The sequence below is a fragment of the Heterocephalus glaber genome, unplaced genomic scaffold, assembly GCF_053883595.1.
Source record: "Heterocephalus glaber isolate CG9 unplaced genomic scaffold, H.glaber_assembly_v1.0 deba00001523, whole genome shotgun sequence".
NCBI classification, from domain to species: domain Eukaryota; kingdom Metazoa; phylum Chordata; class Mammalia; order Rodentia; family Bathyergidae; genus Heterocephalus; species Heterocephalus glaber.
In genome coordinates this window covers 31,831,947-31,847,462 of record NW_028258327.1, presented here as the reverse complement: position 1 = coordinate 31,847,462, position 15,516 = coordinate 31,831,947, and the positions used below count along the sequence as shown (strand labels likewise).

Here is a 15,516-nt window from a genome sequence, read left to right as displayed (position 1 = left end):
ACCAGAAATTCCATCTGACCCAGCTACTACCCTTCTAGGTATCTTCCCAAGAGTTAAAGACATCATATTATAGTGATACATACATATACCCGTGTTAATAGCAGCTCAATTCATAACTGCTAAATCTCGGAACCAGCCTATTTGTGCATTAAAAGATCAATGGACAAAGAAAATATGATATTTATGCACAATGGGATATTACTCTGCCATAAAGATAAACTTGAATCATTTGTAGGAAAATAAATACATTTTGAATCCATTATGTTAAGTGAAATATATCAGACACGCAAGCTTAAATATTGCATGGTTTCTTGTATGAGAAACCCAAAATACAAATAAGGAGCAAATTAAAAATAAATAATAAGAGGGCCAGGGATTTAGCTCAGATTTAGCCTGCCTCGCAGGTGCAAAGTTCTGAGTTTGATCCCCAGTTCCAAAAAAAAAAAAAAAAGATAGATAATAAGAAGTAGGGAGATAGATCTTTCTCAAATGGGAAGAAGATCCAGAGATGGAGCGAGTGAAGAGGAAAGCGAGTGGAAGGAACTGAAAAAGGGAATTAAGATGTGTCATGTACATGTACCAATTCCCCATTGAGAATGCACACATTACTGCAAACATGTACTAATAAAATGTTTTTAGGGGCCAGGGATTTAGCTGAGTGGTTTCGCCGCCTGCTGCGCAAGCCCAAGGACCCGAGTTCGATCCCCGGTACCAAAAAAAAATTTTTTTTAAATGTTTTTAAAATAACCAACACATTCTAATTTATAATAAATAATGGAACTAAGGACATCATCATGCTCTTGTCTAATGAAACCTACCTCCACTGGATGATCACTCTTAACCAGTGCTATACGTGCCCTTTGCAAGGAACCATCCATTAGTTTGTGAAGTCGTAAAATTAACTTTCTTAACCCCATCTGCTTCAGTGCTTTGTCTACAAATGGTCTATAAATAGAAGTCAGACAATGTCTACTGAAGCCTGCTTCTGTGCTATAGTCTGCTGCTCCCCAGCCCATAGGCTCCTCTTCAGACTCAAGCCTCTCAAACTTCCTGGATGCACAGTCTTGCAACTGAACATCCGAACTGTTGTCTGCGGATGTCCTGATTTCTGGTACCCCTGGATCAGAGATTTGTTCTTCTTCACTTTCATCCATACTACTTTCCAACTCTTTTAATTCTCCCTCTGTGTCATCACCTTCGTCTTCTGGCTCATTACCTTTGGATGGTCGAGGGGAAGGGATTTCAAACACTGGCCAGCCAATATCTGATAAATTCTTGATGCCCAAAACAGTACCCATAATCCTTAACTTCTGATTTAAGTCTTTTGTGATGTTTAACCACAAACAGAGTGCCTGCACCCTGTCCTGGAAGTCTTTTGCAGCATATTTTTCATAGTCCTTTTGGAGAGCCTGCAATGATGGATAAAGTGCTTCTATATACTCTAGCAGCTCCATTATCCGTTTCACCTGCTCAAATGAGACCCTCTGGCGCTGGAGATGCTCATGATATGTTGAGTAACCCACATTCTTTGTTTCATAAGGGGCTTTGCATGGCCCTTCTATTGAAGTACCATTGAAACTTGCTCCATTTCTAATAAAGGGAAAGCTCCCATAGTTAACTTTGAAAGTAAGGATTTCGTTGATAATATCTGGGATGGCTTGACGGGCTGTATATAAAAAGAGGTCCTGATCATTAATGGTCCGTCCTGCATGCCAGGCTTGCAGCTCTAACCAGATCAGCTCATTTGATCGGTTAAACCAAAAAGCAGATGTATTTTCTTGTCCTCTTTGCTCCCTGTCCTTCTTCTTTGAGACTGAGGTAAGCTTTAGCAAAAGTCGTAATGTTTCAAAAAACTTTAAACGATCTGCTGGACAGTCAGTTCTAGAAGTCTGGCGTGCAGTTCTGGCTATAGGCATGGGTACAGAGACGGGAATCTTAGCATTGCTACAGCCAAGGCTGAGGTAAGGCTTATTGAGATCTACATCTGGAATTGATTTTTTTGGTAAAGACCCACTGACTGAGTCTAACATGAATGAGCACTGTACATTTTTCTTATGATCACGTTCTGTTGTTCTAAGAGTTGCTCGGATCTTTTTCTCCTGCTTGTAGCTATAGTCTTCCATGTTCTCTGCTGTTTTTCCAGTGTCTTTATGTGGAGGCTGATTTGGTGCATTCATTTTTTCTATTAAAAATAAAAACAGAACATTACATAACTCAAAAATATGAAACTACTCAGTATGTTCAATAAAACTGATATTCACATGTACTTATAATTCAAGCTGTGGTTGTTAAAAAGATCATGCTGAAAATGAAAGGAATCAAAACACATATGCAACATTCTTCTCTAAATTTTAAAAGATTGTATCCATTGTCCTTGTCATCATATAAGTAATCACCTTCAACTTAAGAAGAAAGGAATGGCATGGGAGATCTGACAGAACCCTGGATGAAAAACATACCTAGTTCCTATCTTGGTCATGAACTACATGTGTTAACTTTAGACCAAATCATTTCAACTTTTTGGAGCCATTATTCACCAAGATTATTTTCATAAAATGGTGGAGGACAATTGATTAACCAAAACCTATGATTTTAGTTTATTTTATTCCTTGATTTCTTCTTTGTAGAAACAAATAAGTGGTAATATTTTAAATTTAACATTACCATATGTGAAGACAGACTAAAATCCAGTGTAAAGTGCCTAGTGTGATTTTGTGTATATAAAATCCATCAAAATTAATGCAAAGAAATGCACATTTCCTTCAAACAACTAGTTCTATTCATTTAATTCCAAGCTTTGGAATGAACACACGCACATCTTCCTTCTTGTCTAGCAAGACACACTATAACCAGTTATGTATCTTATTAAAATACTTTCATTTTATTCTTCCTAAATACAACCACCTCTGGGTTCTCTTCTACTTACTTAAGTCACTCTTTTTAGCGACCCCCCCCCCGAACTTTGTATACTCTACAAAATTTTAATGTTTCCCAAAGTTTCAATTTTTAATCACTTCTAGTCTTACTTTGCTTCTCCCAAGTGATGACCATCAGTAACACCCAACACATAACACTATCCCAATCTCTCCTCCATACTCAGGACATACCTCATTTCACCAAAGTTAGGGCAGAATTTTTCCATATTTTAACATTTTTGAAGTCAAAATGTTACATAATCAATAGTGATTTGAGTTAAGTTATAGACACATATTCACAAATATATTTCATTTATGTAAGTATTAAAGACTCAGGTGGGCATGTTGGTGCATGCCTGTAATCCCAGCACTGGGGCAACTAAGGCAATACAATCAGCACAAGTTCAAGGCCAGCCTGGGATACAGAGTGAATTCAAGACCAGCCAAAGCTACATAGTAAGACCCTGTATCAAAACTAAAATAAAATAAAACTATTAAAGACTCTTTAAATAAATAAAAATTCTAAGAATGGTGTCATTAATTATAAGCATTTTGCTTCTTAGTACATAACATTACAGTGTCTTTAGATATGACAGAATAGGATGTATTTACAAGTTATAGAGTAATATATCTAAAATCAATGCACTTTAGAAAATTTGTTTAAAATCAATTTACCTCCTAATCTATTTAAAATAAGGATTTTAAAACAAATTTTCCTAAAAAAACTGACAGCCTGGTTTATCTTATATTGACTATAATTTATGATTTATCAAAAAGGATTTGTCTATAGGGATTTTGTTACATTTTAGTACAAAAACTATTATTGCTATTAAACCTCATTCATAAAACAATTTGCCTAGGCCAACATTTAAATTACTTCCTCTTTGCCTTCACTAACAGACCACATACATACCATTCATTTCTGTTTAGTTAAGCATGATATTTTGAAAAAAAAAAAAGACAAATGTCATTTCAAGACATTGAAAATACAATTTTTTTAAAAATATCAGACTATACTTTAAGAAAAGATAGAATGCTATATACACTGTATCGCCATATAAAACTACAGATAGAGATAATGAATTTAGTTTCTAATACACTAAATTTGAGGTGCTCAAGGGACAACTATGTGGAAATGTCTGAAGGTAACTAAAATATAGGTGTTGGGATCAGCACAGAAATTCAACAATGTGAATTTAAAAATTATAGTAGATACAGATATTATCTCATGCCAGCATAGAACATAAGAACATTCAGAAAACGTATGCAGAAGAGAAGCACTGAGGACTTAGCAGAGAGTGTTATATAGTTAGTATGGAAAAGAAAGTCTTGAGGCAAAAAAAAAGACTTTTTTGTAACAAAAAATCAGTTTTGCTAGTTTAAGGTTTGGGGCTTAAAATAATCATAAAACTTATGTGGTACAGTGTTACTGATAATGGCTACAGAATATTTGCACATATGTGTAATTTATAATTTGAAATAATAGTGAACAGTAAAGAAACATATATAATGTATTTATTTTCTATGATTTAAAGGTGCTAAGAAAAGCAGATAACTGAGACTAGCTGGGATGACCTTAATAACCCCCTTAGACTGGCTATAAACATTATATTCAAATCTATTATATTTACCAAGTGAAAAAACCATGAAAATAGTGAGATAAAGCTTCTCAGCCTAGATATTTGTGTTAACAATTGAAAGGATCTAAGAGGGAAAAAAGGTCATAATACCAATTTTCTTTAGACATAATCTCATTTTAGGAGTCCTGAAAAACTGCAGGTCAAACCAAATATACACAAACTTTGTTAAAGCTTACCTTATAGCATACAAAACAGTAGATGTATTACATAATTTTCTGAAATTTGACATAAAACAGTGATTTAATATTTGGATGTACAGTGTGCACAGGGAAAAGCAAACTGGGAATTGAGCAAGATGGGACAGAGCTCTCTTCTCCCCCAAAAAACAAAAACAAAGTTGGTTTAAAAAAAATAAAAAGTAATACTTCTTAGTTTAAATGATGATGCAATTCAAGCTTAAAATAGATTTAAACCTTATCTAAGCTACTGTGCAAGTATATACATATACCATATATATACATACACATGCATATAAAATTAGTTCTCAACAATATCTATATTTTTCAGATAATGTACTTACAGTAGTATGAGTAAAAACACATTATTTTTTTTTTTGGCAATACTGGTGACTGAACACAAGGGTGCTCTACCACTGAACTACATTCTTAGCCCTTTTTAACACATTCACAGTGGGGTTATAATTCGTTTGTCTCACTATGGGGTGGTTCTGATTTGAATTCCACTGTCTGATGTTAAAGAGCTAACTACCAGCGGTTCAAACCAGAGGGAACATGTTAAATTGCCCAGGCTGGCTTCAAACTTGTGATCCTCCTCCCTCAGACCCTCTAGTAACTCATATTATAGGTATATGCCACCATACACAGCCATAAGTGTGGTTGCTAGCAACCGATGACAAAGGTAGACTTCTACAAAATTGTAAGGAATCTATTAAGAAAGATCTGAGAGGGGCCGTAGCTCAGGGTCACAGTGCCTTCCCGGCAAGCTCCAGGCCCTGAGTTCGATTTCCCCCAGTACTAAGATCTGAGAAAAGCATTAGGGTGTTTTCAGAGTGACATATAATAACATATAGACCCAGAAACTTCCACAGCCATTACAAATTTTATCTTTACCACTCTAATACATACTAACAAACTTCTTAATGCACCTGCAAGTACATTACTAATGGACAGGTTTGTTTGTTCAGTTTTCTGTTAATACTAAATCTCCTTGCAATTAACAAAAAGTCAAATGCAAAGAGAGCTTCTGAAAAGGAAAGGATTAAAAGTACAGCAGTTGAGAGAACCTCAGCCGGTCCCAGAACCCGGAAGGAGACTCCCGCCTCCATTCCAGGCTCCCAGGGCAGAGAAGCTCAGCCGGTCCCAGCACCCGGAAGGAAGCTCCCCCGCCTCCATCACAGGCTCCTAGGGCAGAGAAGCTCAGCCGGTCCCAGTAGCCCGAAGGAAGCTCTCCCACCGACATCCCAAGCTCCTAGGGCAGAGAAGGTGAGCCACGTGGGTGCCAGAAGCAACCCCTCTGTAGAAATGAGAAGACACGTAAATAAGTCTCAAAAACAGACTTTTGGTTCATCTACAGCAACCCCAAAGGGAAATGAGATGGAACAATCTGACACTCAACCACCTGGACTCTCTGAACTGGCAACAAAAGAGGATCTGGGAAAAATGAAATCAGAAATAATTACTCAGATAACAGCAAAGATTTTGCTCATGGTGCAAGACATGATTAATAAATCTAGAGAGGACACAGATAAAAAATAGAGGATCTGAGGAACATGATGGAATCCCAACAAAGGAAACAAATGGAATCCATAAAACAGATACAAACAGATTTCCAAGAGATTAAAAACTCCATCAAAAGTCTGCACAGCAGAATGAACCAATGTGAGGACAGAATTTCAAATATAGAAGATAAGATTGCAATTAGTGACCAGGAAAAGAAAAATTGCTTTAAAATTGTAAGGGAACATGAGAAATCAATCCAGCAGCTGCGAGACGATGCAAAGAAGAATAACATAAGACTGATTGGAGTCAATGAAGAAACAGGAGAGAGTGCAGATGACATAAAAAAACTCTTCACAGAAGTGATGGCAGAAAACTTCCCAAGGAGGGGAAAAGAACTTGACATACAGATAAGTGAGGCATATAGGACTCCAAATAGTCTTGATCAAAAAAAAATCTACACATAGGCATATAATAGTTAGGATTCCAGAAATCCAACAGAAGAACAAAATTCTACAAGCAGTGAGAGAAAAGAAACAAATCATGTACAAAGGAAAGCCCACCAGAATCACAGCAGACTTCTCAATGCAAACCATCAAGGCAAGAAGAGCTTGGAGTGATGTAATTCAAGCCCTAAAGGAAAACAGCCTCCAACCCAGACTGATGTACCTTGCAAAACTATCTTTCAAAATGGATGGAGAAATAAGATATTTTCATGACAAAGAGCACCTCAGAAACTTCATGAATACCAAACCGGCACTCCAAAAAATTTTAGACAATACCCTAGGAAAGGACAATGAGGATCACAACCCCAGGAAACCCAGCAGAATGAATTCATTGGGTGTGACAAATTAAATGCAAAGGGGGAGAATCCAACAAAAAGAAAAAGTCATGACAAGGCTTTTAAAACTTTGAACTTCATCTCCCTAATGAGTGTATAATTCAATCTTATTATTATACTGATTAGTATTTTTCTGATTCTAGAGTTGCACACCATTCCTTGTGCTATACTGGCTATTTATCATCTTCTTATGTCTACATTTTAATTGGGTTGTCTATTAATGAGCTCTAAGAATTCTTTATATATTCTGGTCATAGGTTATATGTATTGGAAATACGGTCTGTTTAAGGACTACTTTTCATTTTAATGATGTCATTTAAAGTTCTAAATTTTGATGGAATCTCATTTATCATTTTTTTTCTTTTATACATCATGTTTTTGTATCTTAGGTAGTTCTTGCCTACCCTGAATTCATAAATATTTTCCCTTATAATTTCTTCTTAAAGTTTTATACTTTTAGGCTTTCATATTTAGGTTCATAGATCCCTTCAAGTTATTTTCATGTATAGAAATAAAGGGTTGAGGTTAATTTTTTACATACGCATACCAGGTGTTCTAGTGCCATTTGCTGAAAACACTATCTCTTCCTCGGCTCTTGAATTGATTTTATGTTCTATAAAATGCTAATGTTAAAAAATCTTTCAAAACTCAGTGGATCATATATGTATGGTTCTAGTTCTAGATTCTCTGTTTTATTCCAATGATCTATATGTCTTTCCTTACACCAACACTGCCTTGATTACTGAAGCTTTAGAAGTCTTAAAATTAGGTACTAAACAACGTCTTACAACACTGTTTCTGTTTTTGTTTTTCTTTTTAACTTTTCTAGGTCCTTTGTACTCCTACATAACTTTTAAATTTCCATACCCAATTCTTCATTTATAGCAAGTATACACAGACCTGAATTTTTATATATACCTTGTGTTTTCTAATCCTGCTAAATTCAAATACAAGTTCTAGGGGCTCCTAGAGATTTCTTAGTATTTTCTCTGTACATGATCATTTCATCTACATATAAACATCTTGCTTCTGCCATGCCAATCCTATCCTAGTTGTGTCATTTTATTGCCAGACTATTTTGGTAGGGACTAGGTTTCAAAGTGTAATGGACAGATAAAGAGTAAGCATATTTGCCCTTGTTCCCCACCTTAAGGCGAAAGCATTGTATCTTCTCCATTTACATAAGGCATTCTTGCTGGAAGTATAGAGTACATGTCTTTAATCTGTTGAGAAGGTTCTGTTCTACTTCTAATCTCCTGATAGCTTTTACCATGAACAGCTGTAGAATTTAGTCCAATACTTTTTTCTCCAACTAGTGACAGGATCATATGGCTTTTTCTTTCCTCTGTTTAAATGATGACTTATGGGGGTGGATCTTCCAATGCTAAACCAACACTGCCATCCCTATAACAAAACCACTTTCTACATCCTGCCAGATCTGACTTCCAATAGTTTGTTTTGTTAAACAAATTTCTATCCATGTTCATACTTTTTTCTTCTATTATCTTTATCCGGTTTTAGAATTAGCACAATGTTGAGTTCCTAAAATGAGGGGAGAAGTGTTCCTTCCTTTTTCTGCTTTAATTGTTTGATATAATTTATTAGTTAAAATGTTCATGAGCCTGCTGTTGTCATATAGGTAGGTTTTCAAGCTAGGAATATACTTTCTTTAATAGGTGCTATTCAAATTTTATATTTCCTCCAGAGTTAGTTTCATTAATTTGTCTTCCCAGGTACTTCTTAGAAGTTGTCAAATTTATTTCAAAAACGATTTTTGTAATATGCTTTCCATATCCTTTTAAATTCTGTAAAATCTGTGGTAATGTCTCCTAGATCTTAATATTGTAATTTTAAAAATGTATAACTGATATTGTGTAACAGGAAGAAAAGGTCTAAAAGAGCAGGGGAATTGGGAGGGGTACGGGAAGGGAAAAAAGGGAAAGGAAAAAATATGAAAAGAGGAAAAAAAAATGGAAACAAGGCCTTTGCAAATAGGGAAGGGTGGAGGGGTTGAAGGGAGGGCAAGGGAAGGGGAAAAAAATAAGAACCAAGATACTCATGTAAAGGTACAAGATCCCAATGATGAATGTAACTGTATTTTATACCGAAAATGTATCACTAAACTTAATGGGAAAAAAAGAAGAGAAGAATAGGATTCAAGTTCATTAGCTCAAAAAAAAAAAAAAAGTACAGGAGTTAAAGAATGTTTTGTTCCAAGTTTTAATTACAGAACTACTACAAAACTAATTCATCATCAATTAAGACAAATAGAACACCTGATCTCTCAAGTGCTTATAAATTAAATGGTTTGACTTCTGTAGTCAATGAAAGCAAACCTCTGCAATACTTTTTCTTCCAGTCAACTGCTAATAATTCCTGACAAATCAGAACACACGAAAAGTGTTTAAAAGTAACTTTGTAAATAAACTAAAAGCAGTCAATAACAAACTATATGGTTCATGTTTAAACAGATATAATCAATTGAATTCCCTCCATCCACATTTGGAAATGGTTCCTTGGAATATCTATAAAATGTATTTTTAATAAAGTCCTTGTAATTCCTACGTTCTTATATATGTATTGTCCAAAATTCAAAATACTGGCTTTGAGTTCTCAAGTGAGAAAGCATAAGGATACATGATCTTTACCTGTTAATGTTAGATGATCATTAAAGCAAGAGTGCCCTACAATATCAAACAATGTTAGCAGCATGAAGGGGCTTAAAGATCTATCCAAGGATGTCAAATTTCTGCATATTTTAAGAATCACTTAGGTCCTGCTAACATGCATATTCCTGGGCGCCCTTCCACTGTCTCCAAATCAACATAGCTAGAATGGGACCCCATTTAGGAAAACACTACTTTATCCAGTTCCCCTCATTTTCTAGGTAAGGCTTTACAGAGACTGTAATAATCCTCATAACAACATTATATCACCACAGAACACAGATAGTTAGGCAGATGGTAACTGGAATGCTAACCATGTTTGAGTCATTCCATCATCCATACACACTTATCAAAGTTACTCCCAAGTCAGTAGTGATTGACCAAGGAAAGGCTAAGACGCCAAGTGCCATAAAAAGCAGATTACTGTGAGCTAATTAGTCTGTCAAGACTTAAAGTAAGAGCAAGTACTTGACTCAAAGAATGGTTTCAGCTTAAATAAGGGTTACAAGGATCCTGGTGTGCTGGTGCATGCCTATAATTCCAGGACTTGGGAGGCTAAGCAGGAGGATCACAGTAAGTTCGAGGGCAGCCTAGGCTACAGGTGAGTTCAAGGCCAGCCTGGAATACTGAGACCCTGTTTCAAAAAAAAAAAAAAAAAAAAAAAGTAACAAGGAAAGAGAGAAAATAAGTATTTTAAACCAGTAAAGAAAAGGAGCATGAAAAGACAGAGGCAGAAAAGAAGAGTATGGCTAGAACAAGAGTCTGTATATGGGTAGCCTGGAAACGTAAGTGAAAACCTGGAGATCAGGCAGGGTTTAGACTAAAGAGTGAAATATGGACTTAAATTTGGTCTGGTTGGCAATAAACATTTTTCTAATTTTACAAACAATCTGATTTATAATCATTTTTACCAGCTCAATTTTATAGCAGTATTATATTAAAAAATTAGCACCACTAATTTCACTACTGTTACCAAAAAGACTCAAGTGTATCAATATATATACACCCCCTTGAGATGCTTGCTAACAATGGGAAGATTAGTGTACATATATATAAATAAAATATGTGAGTAGGGGTGCATTAATCCCACAGAAGCCCTTTAAAAGAAGGTCTTGGAAAAAAAAATTAAAAAAAATAAAATAAAATAAATTAAAAGAAGGTCTTGAACTTTCCCTGAAAACATCTGTCTGCCATGTCTGGGTTTGTGTAGCCTCTGTCCATCTGCCACCACAGACATCTACCACTGAAGTGAAGCCACAGTTTCCACTGGTCAGCTCTCCTCGAACACTCAGGTGTGGACTCCCAGCCCTGGAGGATCATATAAGGCACTGAACTTGGATCCCTGCACAACTTGTAGTGTGACTGGCTGTCCCAGAGATCCCACTTGAAGCTGGAGTACACACCTAGAAGAATGTGACCAGGCCTGGAGATGCTGGCTCACTACCTGCAGGTATTCCCTACAGCTCTGTCTCACAATGGGATCCTGGTATGTGGATGATGGGGAGGGGCCTTTGCAAATGGCCTGGTTGGATCCCAGGAAAGTGAATTCACGTGTACAATTCTGCTGCTGAAGTTGAAACTGGTCCTCTGTTTTCCTGGCTGGACACCACTCTGAATTTCCAGCTCTGGTTCGCACCACAGCCTTCTTGCACTTATTACTCGGGCCATGACTGCTTTGCCTTCTACTCCAAGGAACTCCCCTGCTTTTGGTTAGGTTAGCTCACCAAGTATGATCTCCTTTCATTGACTTAACATCATCAAGTTAGGGACATGACTTCCACCTGCAGAATCCCTCCCAGCAGCACTGAATCAGCACTCAGTCAGTGAGTTATGGAGTAAGTGCCGAAGCTGCCCTTCTACCACTACCTGCACAAAGGGCTAAAAACTATTCTCACAAGGCAAATGTGCTGACATTTATGAGCTTTTAAAGTTGGTTTTCTGTAAAGCTAGTATACAAGGCTCAAGCTGAGATACTGTCTCTGTTCTCGACTAATAGGAAGGGATGTCGTGATTCTGAATTAGCTATGCATCTGATACCTTAATCCTTTAAGTGTAACACATAACAGACAAGCTGTTGTGAGAAGAGAACCTTGTTAAATGTGTAGCAAATATTATCTAGGTCTGCTTCTTAACATTTTTTTGGGTCACAGACTGTATTTGAGAACCTAATTCTACCGCTAGATATCTAGTCTACAGATATTCCAAGTATATACAAAGATATATGAACCAAGATGTTTTCTACAACAGTAGTGTTTATTTAAAAATACGGAAATACCTTATAAGGAAAGTAGTTATAGTTATCAAAGAACACCACAGTTTAAATGTGCATACACAGAATAGGCTCTACCTATTGCTAAGTCAAAAAGTTGAATGTTCTATATTGGATGTTCTAAAACGATGTTGTAAACTCCATACCATATTATGGTGTATATCACATCTTTACAAAACAAAGAGCTTTCTATTATACAGGTGCTCTTCTGAGTACCAGGGTTTTATCTCTAATTTCTCCTGTGTGTATATTTACTAGTCCAATATGTTACTGAAAAAGTTTGTAGAAACTCATCCCTATTATAATTCCATCAAATAATTTTAATTAGTCAATGTTCTAATCTCACATATGTACGACAATTACAGCTACAAATCTTCTCAAGATCTGATTTTACAATTATTAAAAAGTAAGCCTATAGCATTAGTAGCTACTCTGAGCCTATATTGTAATATTTCAAGATTATCCACATATTCAGTTCAGAACATTGTCTGCCAACACTTAAATCACACCCACACCCACCCACACCCACACACACAGATTTACCAGTTAAATCTCCTTTGAACAGTCCCCTCAGTTACCTTTTCATGTCTTGCATTTCCTCAGAGAGGCTCCTGATATTTTTTGCAGTTATGAGGGAAAGCAGATGAAGAAAGCAAAGACAGTTCAATTGACAGGATACGAATTCCAAAAGCTTTACTACGAAGGCATCTAAGCAAAGCCTCCCCAGACAGCCAATGAACCAACTTCCTAATACTACTACTCTGTGTAGTATGCTCCCACACTGCATGTGGCCAGTGCTATGACACTAAAAGAATGTAGCAGAAGTGATGCTGCCTGACTCCTGAGGCCAAGTCACAGAAGTCTTGCAACTTCCAGCTTGGTCTCTTAAAGACTTGATCTGAGAAAAGTCAGCTATCACATAAGGCTAATTTCCCAGGGACCAGGATAGCATGCAGAAGCCCAGGCCAGCTGTGGAAGGCCACATGTAAAGAATGCAGTTCTTGCCACTCAGGCCAGTTTCAGACAAGGAATGAAGGAGACACCTTAGATGAATGGGTCACAGAAGAGACCATATTGGGAGGGACTGAAGGCTCAGGTTTGGGGCCCCCGTCAAGCAAGGGCAGCAGTGCCAGCCAGTGGAGCTGCTCCAGACATCAGAGAGCAGAGATGACCTGTGGCCTGCCTAAATACCTGAACTACATAACTGTGAGCAATAAATGACTGCACTTTCACCCCACAAAGTTTCAAGGTGGTTTGTGACATGGCAGTAGACAACCAGAATAATGTAAATATTAACAATGATTATTTGTTAAAAAGGGGGTCCAGGCCGGGGATTTAGCTCAGTGGTTCCAGCGCCTGCCTTGCAAGCACAAGGTCCCAAGTTTGATCCCCAGTACTAAAAAAAAAAAAAAAAGGGGAGTCCAACTTTGAATGTAGCCTTAAAGTTAACAGTATGATTCAGACACCCTTTGCTTGTTGCAATGAGAAAGAATGTGCCAGTTCACATTTGCTTGGAAAGCTTTGAGAATAAATCTGACCAATCTAATTAATTCTAAAAAGCTCTTCAAAATACCAAGGGACCAATTTATTATTATGAATCATATGCTAGTATGAAATCTCGGTCTCTCTGACTCAGCCTTGAGGTCATAGCACAAATGTCACTTGTTCCAGAAGTCTTCCCAACCCTGGTCTCCTCAATACCCTGTCCTGTGTGCATCCTCAGTAGCCTCCATCCCAGCCCTGCCACACCAGGGTGTGCTCCCTGTTATTTGTGTCTTCTCAACTAGAGATAGAACTAGGTCCTATTCATCATCTAAAATAGCACATGCTTATGGAGTCACACGGATTTTGATTCAATAGAAGGAATGAAAGAGAAATAAGGGTAGAAGAGATGGAGGAAAGGATGAAAAGGGAGTAAGGACAGATAGTGGAAGAAGAAAAGAGAAGGGGAACAAGAGAAGGAAGGAAGAAAAGAGGGAAAAAGAAAAAGGATTTAGCAACAACAAAAAACTACAGTACTGCATCTATGATGAGAAAAAGAAAAAAACATAAGGAAGAAACAGAAGGAAATACGTAGTCCCAGCAGGATAGTCACAGGCAAAGTAGCTACATTAATCACTTAATCTAAGGCTCAGTGTCCTGAAAACAGAGGCACAAATTAATAGGACTGTAAGAGCACTGTAATATTTAATTTTATTTTAAGATTTAATTTTACTTTAAGGAAAAAGTAGTATTGGGGTAAATCAGTAGTTTGCAATAATAACAATGGTAGGTCACATTTACAGGATATGTAACCTCACTATACACTACAGTAAGTCAGATTATTTTACAGATAAAGTGAATGAGACACAGAGGTTGCATATCCAGACTGTGGGAGGCCCAGGTTGGAATCCAAGCCACCTGGCAATCATGTGTGTACTTTATGCTGCTAAATTCTGAGAGCAAATAAGTTCTCGAGGACTATTTTACCATCATAATACAAATACCATTTTTTTTTTGGTACCGAGGATCGAACTCAGGACCTTACACTTGCAAGGCAGGCCCGGTGCCACTGAGCTAAATCCCCACCAACAAATACCATTTTACCAAAACATTAAAATGGTCCAACTGTCCAACATGCATACGTCATTTCCATCACTTCTAGGTATTCATGAATAAGAATCTGGTAAGAAATAATTCACTGGAGGGGAAACATGTGAAGCTACTTTCTGATACATCCATGGCTGAGATATTTAAAAGTGAAAACCCTAGAAACACTCTGAGCCAGGTTTCCTCAAATGTAAAATGAATATTACATAGGACGCACATCTCACTGAATTATCATATCTGAAAGATAATCTTTTGAAGTGCTAAGCACAGTCACGAGTACACAGTATGAATGACAACCACAAAGATGCTGCTAGATAGGTAAATGATATAAGAGCCACTGAAATTAAGAGAACAAGTCATTCTGTGACATAAGAAGTTCATAAAACATTAAATAAAAAAAAGAAGCCAGTCATCAAATAGTAAATATAGTATGACAACAAAAATACAGGCAAGCTGACTTAAGTTACTTTTCCTTGCTGGGACAAAATACCCAATACTCACAATCTAAAGATTTATTTCATCTCAGTTTGTAGAGGTTTCAGTCCATACTCAGCTGGCTCCAATGCAGAGTGGCATGGCAGAGGGGTATGGCAGAAGACAAACACTCCATGGTACAGCAGGTAGAAGGCAGCAGCAGTGAGTCTCCCCTTCCCTTTATGTTTCATCCAGGCTACAAGCCTATTTATTGGTTGGTGGCACCCGTACCCAGGGTAGGGCTTCCCTCTTTAGTAAATCCATTCAGCCACATTTAGAACTATATTAATCCAATCAGTGGACTAAACTAGTAGCACACACTTTTAATCCCAGTATCACACACCCATGATTCAACCATCTTCCAAAAGCCCCACCTATGAGTGTATGAGGATTTAGGGGGACATCTAGACACAAGCCATAACACAAGTAAAGAGACCACAGCTAAG

The 15,516-nt window shown here is 37.1% G+C and overlaps 1 protein-coding gene across 6 annotated transcripts in view; it reads right to left on the bottom strand.

The window, feature by feature from the left end:
* Map3k4 (mitogen-activated protein kinase kinase kinase 4) overlaps positions 1 to 15,516 on the bottom strand; it is a 114,100-nt gene that overhangs the window by 61,548 nt on the left and 37,036 nt on the right. For all 6 annotated transcript variants that reach the window (XR_015441581.1, XM_004868994.3, XM_013067161.3 and 3 more), the window contains exon 3: positions 819 to 2,182. Coding sequence is in view for 5 of the 6 variants with exons in the window: in XM_004868994.3 (XP_004869051.1) it covers positions 819 to 2,182 (1,364 nt within the window). In the remaining variant the exon portion in view is untranslated. The remainder of the gene's footprint in view (positions 1 to 818; positions 2,183 to 15,516) is intronic.